Source organism: Chlamydomonas reinhardtii, chromosome 16, assembly GCF_000002595.2.
Source record: "Chlamydomonas reinhardtii strain CC-503 cw92 mt+ chromosome 16, whole genome shotgun sequence".
NCBI classification, from domain to species: domain Eukaryota; kingdom Viridiplantae; phylum Chlorophyta; class Chlorophyceae; order Chlamydomonadales; family Chlamydomonadaceae; genus Chlamydomonas; species Chlamydomonas reinhardtii.
In genome coordinates this window covers 4,510,880-4,519,052 of record NC_057019.1, presented here as the reverse complement: position 1 = coordinate 4,519,052, position 8,173 = coordinate 4,510,880, and the positions used below count along the sequence as shown (strand labels likewise).

The 8,173-nt window shown below is 65.8% G+C and overlaps 2 protein-coding genes across 2 annotated transcripts in view; one reads left to right on the top strand and one right to left on the bottom strand.

The window, feature by feature from the left end:
* The window catches only part of CHLRE_16g667353v5 (uncharacterized protein), a 4,461-nt gene extending 926 nt beyond the window's left edge, over positions 1-3,535 (top strand). The window contains exons 2-3 of the mRNA XM_043071084.1: positions 1,103-2,287; positions 2,524-3,535. Coding sequence (XP_042915875.1) covers positions 1,114-2,287; positions 2,524-2,573 — 1,224 coding nt within the window. The 5' untranslated portion in view covers positions 1,103-1,113 and the 3' untranslated portion in view covers positions 2,574-3,535. The remainder of the gene's footprint in view (positions 1-1,102; positions 2,288-2,523) is intronic.
* A 347-nt stretch (positions 3,536-3,882) lies between these two features.
* Positions 3,883-8,173, bottom strand: part of CHLRE_16g667350v5 (uncharacterized protein) — a 19,072-nt gene continuing 14,781 nt past the window's right edge. Inside the window, exons 17-19 of the mRNA XM_043071083.1 lie at positions 7,816-7,930; positions 7,410-7,574; positions 3,883-7,057 (exon numbers count right to left, since the gene is read on the bottom strand). Coding sequence (XP_042915874.1) covers positions 5,450-7,057; positions 7,410-7,574; positions 7,816-7,930 — 1,888 coding nt within the window. The 3' untranslated portion in view covers positions 3,883-5,449. The remainder of the gene's footprint in view (positions 7,058-7,409; positions 7,575-7,815; positions 7,931-8,173) is intronic.

The window sequence follows — 8,173 nt, the reverse complement described above, 5'->3', positions numbered from 1 at the left end:
CACCCCCCCGCCAAAATGCATATCGACCAGGAGAGCCCCCCCCCTGATATCGACTACAACAAACGTCGATGCAGGCCACGATCAGTCGGCACTGATAGCTGGGCGCAGGGGCTACGTTTTCAAAGGTCCATTTTGACCATATACCCTGGCAGCATAACCAGCACCCATTCCTAGCGTCAGATGATGTTGGAGGGGTTATCTTGGTAGGGCCAACAGCGGACTCGCCACCGGCCTCACCCTAGCTTGTCAGCTTAGGGACTCGCAAGAGGTAGTCTTATGACGCCGACCCACGGCTTAGGTGAGCAGCGCTAGCGTTTGCGGTGAGCCGGGCCTGGGGTTCCTCCCCTCTCCGGAGGCGAGGAGCATGGGGGTCATTCGGGGATCTCTCCTCGGGTGAGCGTGCGTGTCTCGTACGTTTTTGGGGCCCTGGCTAGTCCACGGCTGTCGTCCCACATGTAACCTCTATCAGCTAATGGAATGGGTGAGCGTGCGTGTCTCGTACGTTTTTGGGGCCCTGGCTAGTCCACGGCTGTCGTCCCACATGTAACCTCTATCAGCTAATGGAATACGGCCGACAGCGCCTTTACGCTTGCCGTGATGCTGCAGACCGGACTGCGGAGGTTGCTGTTGTGCGAAGGATCGGTGTGGAGGTGATTGCGGACTTCTGGTCACGGCTAGCTGCGTTTGTGAGTCTGCGTCGGCCTCCGCGCCGCTGGGACCTTGTCCCGAACCAGCACCCATTCCTAGCGTCAGATGATGTTGGAGGGGTTATCTTGGTAGGGCCAACAGCGGACTCGCCACCGGCCTCACCCTAGCTTGTCAGCTTAGGGACTCGCAAGAGGTAGTCTTATGACGCCGACCCACGGCTTAGGTGAGCAGCGCTAGCGTTTGCGGTGAGCCGGGCCTGGGGTTCCTCCCCTCTCCGGAGGCGAGGAGCGTGGGGGTCATTCGGGGATCTCTCCTCGGGTGAGCGTGCGTGTCTCGTACGTTTTTGGGGCCCTGGCTAGTCCACGGCTGTCGTCCCACATGTAACCTCTATCAGCTAACTATGCCCGCTAACTATCCCGCGCTGTCGCTGCTGGCTTGGCGGCTGGCGGCGCAGCGGCTGGCAACATGGCAGCTCACGGCGTGGCGGCGACCAGTGTGGCAGCTACCGGCGGCATGGTTGCCGGCGGCGCGGCGGCTGGTGGCGCGGTGGCTGGCGGCGGCCCCGGCGCCAGCCACTCTGGTGGGGGCATCTTGGCGGCCGGTGGTGCGGTGCCTTCTCGGGCGGGCGCGGTTTGGGCAGCTGCCGGTGTTGTGGTCACTGGTGGCGTGACGGGCGGCGGCTCCGCCGCGGGTGCTGGTGGTGCCGTAGCCGCGCCTGCCCCGCCCAACACAGTTGCTATGGCGCATGGCTTGCGCGTAGTCTCGCACTCGCGCACGCTGGGTGTGGTCTTCTACGACCTCCCACTTGGCACGGCTGCAGCCCAGGGAGCTCCTTCCCTCTCCCCTGCCATTGGCACCCTGGGGACGCTCTGCGGCCTCCCCCTAACTGCCTTTGGCCGTGGCTTCTGTGCCTCCTCCTACGCCGTCAGCCGTGTGCTCTACCATATGGAGTTTGCGGGTCTGCCGCCGCAGACGGTTTTGGCAGACTTCCTCACAACGCTTGTGCGGTTTGTGGACCGCCGCATCATCGTTGCCACGCCGCAAGGTGCTGGCCGGGCCCGACTTCCCGGCCTACCCTCCGACTGCGTCGCCCTGCCGCCACGCGATGGCGGCTTTGGACTGCTGCCGGTGGTGGAACACGTGCGCGCCCGACACGCTGTGTTGGCTGTGCGCTGGCTGCAGCACATGCACGGCTCTGCGGCTGGCACTTACGTACCGCCGTGGACAGCCGCCGCCACCGCCCTGGTGCAGCAGCTACACACGGCCGCCCACCCCCTCTGCGTCCTGACGATGCAGCGGGCGGCCGGCGGTGTCGGACCCGCTGCCGATGGCTGTGCAATCTTCGGCCAGCCGGTGGCGGCAACCTGCCCGGCCCTCGTGCGCCTCCTGGGTGCCCTCAGCTACCTGCCTCCGGTCACAATCCTACGCCCGGCTGTGCTGGTGCCCGGGCCCTGGTGCTTTGCACTTCCGCTCTGGGGCAATCCAGTCTTGCCGTGTGCGGCGGGGCTTCAGGCGGGTGGCTTGGAACGTGACTTCCCAGCTCTCATGGCGCTGCCGGGTCTGCTCACGCTCGGCACGGCAGTGCGGTGCTGGGAGGCGATGGCCGCGGTGCGCCAGCTGGTGGCTTCCAAGCCGGCTGGTGCGCTCGGGCCGCGCCTCGCACGTCGCTGCACTATACAGTACAAGCGGTCCGTCCTGCGCCCCATCCTGCGCATTACGGATATGGCGCGCGTGCCGCCGGAGCTGCAGTCCGGCCCGGATGCCGCTGCCCAATTCTCCGCGCTGCTGGCCCGTGTACCGGCGGCGTGGAGGGTGGCGGCGTCGGCCACACTGCATGCGCCTGGCGGCGCGGCCTCCGCGCCTCCTGCCCCCCAGGTATGGCTGCTGCTTGCGCAGAGCCTGGGGTGGCGGCATGGCGCGGCTGACGTGCCCTTGCTGACCCTTACGGTGAAGCAGGCAACCCAGCTTCAACTTGCGCCTGCGTACGACGCGCTCCGCGTGCGTCACTTGGCCTTCGTCCAAGAGGCCTACAGCGGCGCCGCGCCGCCAGCGGAAGCGATTCATGCGCTGCGGGCGGCCCTGGCGCGGCTGTGGGCTTTGGTGTGGGAGCCGCGACACAAGGAACCGCTTTGGCGTCTGGCAGTCAATGGGTTCACGGGCTTTGGGATGCTTGCGGCGTGGGCCGCAGATGGACGCGTGGAGAAATGCCCGTGTGGGACTCGGATGACTGCTGGGGCTAGGGTTCATCACTTCTGGGACTGTGTGGTGGCGGAGGCTCTGCGTGATGTGATGCGGGAGCATGCGAATGTGGACATCACACGGAACCAGTTGTGGTTAGTACAGGCGCCACCAGGGCTATCGCAGGCGGTGTGGGACATCGTGTGCTTGGCTGCTGTGGCGGCCCTGGAATACGGCCGACAGCGCCTTTACGCTTGCCGTGATGCTGCAGACCGGACTGCGGAGGTTGCTGTTGTGCGAAGGATCGGTGTGGAGGTGATTGCGGATTTCTGGTCACGGCTAGCTGCGTTTGTGAGTCTGCGTCGGCCTCCGCGCCGCTGGGACCTTGTCCCGAACCAGCACCCATTCCTAGCGTCAGATGATGTTGGAGGGGTTATCTTGGTAGGGCCATCAGCGGACTCGCCACCGGCCTCACCCTAGCTTGTCAGCTTAGGGACTCGCAAGAGGTAGTCTTATGACGCCGACCCACGGCTTAGGTGAGCAGCGCTAGCGTTTGCGGTGAGCCGGGCCTGGGGTTCCTCCCCTCTCCGGAGGCGAGGAGCATGGGGGTCATTCGGGGATCTCTCCTCGGGTGAGCGTGCGTGTCTCGTACGTTTTTGGGGCCCTGGCTAGTCCACGGCTGTCGTCCCACATGTAACCTCTATCAGCTAATGGAATGGGTGAGCGTGCGTGTCTCGTACGTTTTTGGGGCCCTGGCTAGTCCACGGCTGTCGTCCCACATGTAACCTCTATCAGCTAATGGAATACGGCCGACAGCGCCTTTACGCTTGCCGTGATGCTGCAGACCGGACTGCGGAGGTTGCTGTTGTGCGAAGGATCGGTGTGGAGGTGATTGCGGACTTCTGGTCACGGCTAGCTGCGTTTGTGAGTCTGCGTCGGCCTCCGCGCCGCTGGGACCTTGTCCCGAACCAGCACCCATTCCTAGCGTCAGATGATGTTGGAGGGGTTATCTTGGTAGGGCCAACAGCGGACTCGCCACCGGCCTCACCCTAGCTTGTCAGCTTAGGGACTCGCAAGAGGTAGTCTTATGACGCCGACCCACGGCTTAGGTGAGCAGCGCTAGCGTTTGCGGTGAGCCGGGCCTGGGGTTCCTCCCCTCTCCGGAGGCGAGGAGCATGGGGGTCATTCGGGGATCTCTCCTCGGGTGAGCGTGCGTGTCTCGTACGTTTTTGGGGCCCTGGCTAGTCCACGGCTGTCGTCCCACATGTAACCTCTATCAGCTAACTATGCCGGGGCGACGTTACTCCATTGTAACGCGCCGTTAACACCGCCGGTACCTGGCGGTAATGCATGCACCGTTTCCTTCAATGCCACTGAAAACCCGCCTTGCAGCAGGCCCGTCGCAGCGCGCACGTCCAGCAGCTGCGGCAGCGGCAGTTGCGATTCATTCAGACATGTTCAACACTAGTACCGATATGAACGTACCAGCCCCTGGAAGGACGCATTCAGCGCGCAGACGCTCTCCCCGAACTTCTGACACAGTTCGGACGGCGTGCCAATGACATCAATGTGCACAGGGGCTGCTTGGTGACGTCCCCTACGGGCAGGGCACCCCTGACTTCAACTGATGCCAATGTACGTCACTCCCACATTTCAGTGCCCTTCACAGATGCGGCATGCCCGTGAGGAATGCGCGTCAGCAAACTTCCAGCCAGCCAGCAACTCGTCGGTACAGCAACTCCGGCGTTTGACCAGCCGCGCACTCCTGCCCTGCCGTTGCAAATTGTTTGCCATCTGCTGGGGTCTGGGAATCAGCTGCACCCTCCGGGACCTCACCAACCTGCCGCAACACTGTCCCATTGCACACACAATTCGCCGCCCGGTGCCGCAGACACGGCACTCCATATGGCAAGTAGAACATACCTGCTCCTTACCATGTCTAATTGCACCTGCTTCAATCGTTACCCCGGCGCAGGCGGTTCACTTGCACCTTCACGTGCTCTGCTCCCAGCATGTGCAGTCCGTTGCTCCGGTGCTCAAATAAATGGCCGTTGGCGCTTGCCTGGCCACTCAGTGGCCCAGCAGCCCACGCACCATGGCACCCGACAAACACATGTGTGCCATAGGTGCTGCCGGTCCGTGCGGCCACGGCGTGCGTGTGAGGCCACTACGTTGAGCAAACGTCAAATGCAATCTTGGATCCGGACATCCCCCGTCTTGCGTCATGAGAATATTGAGACATTGGCGCGCCGTACGCTCAGCAAGCAACGCCACCTGATATGAGAATCACGAGGACGGCGACATACGATGCCTCCCGCAACATGTTACTAGCAGCAGCAGCCCCCTGTCCGCGCATGCATGAAAGAATCCACAACACCCACAACGCCCCGAAGTGCAATCATCTGCTCACCCCACGCACGGGTCACTCATGATCACGCATCAATGCATCATGCACGGCGGACGCAACAGACCCCATTCATTACTCTACTTCCCCATGACCGCCATGAATTGCGAGGTGTCGCGCACGCGTTCGTATGCTGTCGCCTGGCCACCAGGCCGCGTGTGCCTGGAGCCGGCGCCCCACCAGCCCAACACTCCACCTCATTTTGTCTCATCTGTCTCATCAGTATATCTCATCCAGAGACCGGCGGCGCCTGGCCGTGACGGCAGTTGCACCCGGCCTGGCCCGCGCACCGCCAGCCGCCGCGCCGCCAGCCACCGCGCTTGTGCCGCGGCTGCCGCCGTGCCCCGACGTCGTCACAGAGCCCACACGGCTGTCCGGCTTGCTGCCCTCGCCCTCGCCGCCACTGCTGCGGCCGCTGGGGCGCCGGGACCGGGCGCTTGTGCCCTCGCGCTGCTCCTCCCCAATCACGCTCAGCCTCTCGCCGCCGCGGCTGCTGCCACGGCTGCTGTAGCCAGCGCTGCTGCGGCGTGCGGTGTTGGCGCCGCTCCGCCGGGTATTGTCGCCGCTGTTGGCGCCGCCGCGGGTGAGGTCCGTCTCCGCCTCATCCTCCGTCTCCTCCTCATCCGTCTCAAGCGAATCACGCTGACGGCGGCCCCCTGCGGCACCGGCACGCAGCGCCGCGCCAGCGCTGCGCGGCCGCGCTGGCCCGCCCGCGGCGGCGAAGCCGGCGGCCGCGGAGCCGCGCCGCTTCACCGCATGCTCGTCCGCGATCGCCGCCGCTTCCGCCGTGAGCGCTGACGCGGCCGCGGCGAACTTGAGCATGGCTTGCAGCTTGCGATGCGCCGCATCCAACTGCGCACCGCCCGCCCCCGGCCCGGCGCCGGCGAGCACCGCTCCCGTGCTGGGGGCGCGCCGCACCGCCGCGGCCTTGTCCGCCGCCGCCGTCGCCGCCGCCTGCGCCGCCGCCTCCAGGCGCGCCCGCTCGCGCTGCTCCTGCCGCCGCGCGCGGCGCTCCTCCACCACATGCTTCTCGCCCTCGTCCCCGTCCCCGTCCTCGTCCCCGTCGTGATCCCCCACGATCCCGGCAGCCGCGCTGCCACGCATCCACTGCGTGTGCTGGCGCAGGAACTGGCGGAGGCCGCCGCCGTTGTCGCTGCTGCGCCGCTGCGGCGGCGGCGGCGGCGACTCCGCGTGCTCCTGCTCTCCGCCCGCTCCGCCGCCGACGCGGCCGCCGCCACTGCGCCGCTCGTCGTCATGGCCGCCACCATCCGATGTGCCGGCGGCGCCGCCGGCACCACCGAGCGGCGCCCGCTCCCGCTCCCGGTCTCGGCCGCGGCCGCCACTGGTCATGGTCATCAGTCGCCGCATGCCGCGAATGAAGCCGCCCAGCTTGCGGCCGCCGCCAGGCGCCGCCGCCGCCGCGCCACTGCTGTGGGTCCCCGGCGCCACTCCCAGCTCATCATCGTCATCGCCGCCGGCATTGGCGGCGCCGCCAAAGCCGCTCATGAGGCGCCGGAAGCGGTCCACGATCCGCTTCGCGCCAGGCACGCCGCTCGCGCCGCCCTGCGCCGCCGCCGCCGTCAGCGCGGCGCGCAGCGCCGGCGGCGCCAGCGCCGGGTTGAACGCCCAGCGCGCCGCCGCCGGCGGCGCCGTCACAGAGGGCGGCGGCGGCAGGTTCATGGCCTTGGCCTTGAACGCGGCGATGCGGCGCAGTACCGCGTCTGCCTCGGCCTCCGCCGCCAGCTGCAGCTTGAGTGCGTCCAGCACCTTGGCCGCCTCGCCGCCGCTGATGAGCGCCTTGTAGGTGGGGCCCTCGCGCCGGGCCGCCTGCGTGTGTGTGTGTGTGTGTGTGTGTGTGTGTGTGTGTGTGTGTGTGTGTGTGTGTGTGTGTGTGTGTGTGTGTGTGTGTGTGTGTGTGTGTGTGTGTGTGTGTGTGTGTGTGTCGGGGGAGGCAGGAGGATGTTGCGAGAGGGCGGGGCGGGGAGGCCCAGGCGCGAGGGCAGGCGGGTGCTGGGCACGGCGTTGTGCAGGTAGGTAGGCGACACCGGATGTGCGCAACCAGGCGCACACAGGCACACATACACACAGATATACACACACAAATGTAACTCGCTTGGGCGGGCTTCATTTTGGTGTTTTTCTCAACACACACACACACGCACACGCACACAGCACGCACCCGCCAGGCCTTCTTCTTGCGCATGCGCGCGGCCCGCATGCGTGTGCGCCAGCGGCGCTGGATGAGCATGACGGACACCGCAACGTTGAACTTCATCTGCTCGTCTGCCTCGGTGGCGGCGTTGAGGTCGCGGAAGAACGCGTCGATCAGCGCCTCCAGCTGGACCTGTTGGGGGCGTGATGGGGGCGTGATGGGGACGTGTTGGGGGCGTGCGTGCAAATGTGAGTTCTGGAGAGCGCAAGGGAAGAAACAAGCGGGACCGTATATGCGATGCATTTGCGTGCGTGTGCGTATTTATTTTGTGTGCACATGTGTTAGTCCTTAGGAAAAGCACAAGTGAGGTGTGTGTGTATGCGTGTGTCTGTGTGCACCCGAAACACATGCGGGCACAGCAGCACCCCCCCACCTTGAGCTGTCCCTCGGGGATGTCTGTCTGGCTGGTGCGCTTGACCAGCTCAAAGGCGGTCTTGTGGAAGGGCACGCGGCCGTTCACCAGCGGGATGTCCAGGTCGTACACGAACCTGCCGGCAGGGGGGGGAGGCAGTAGCAGCAGCAAGGAAGGAAGCACCCGGTGTGTGGGTGGATGGGGGGCAGCAGCAGGAGACCAGAGAGGCAGAGGACCAGGAAAGGATCCGTTGCAGGATAGGTGGGTACCAGCGGCTGCCGGCGTCAGGCCCTCATCGTCCACGTGTGCTCGAACAGCTGGCCCCCATCCGCCTGCCAGCTTCAGATTCCCAGGGCCCACCCCGCAACCCCCACCCACC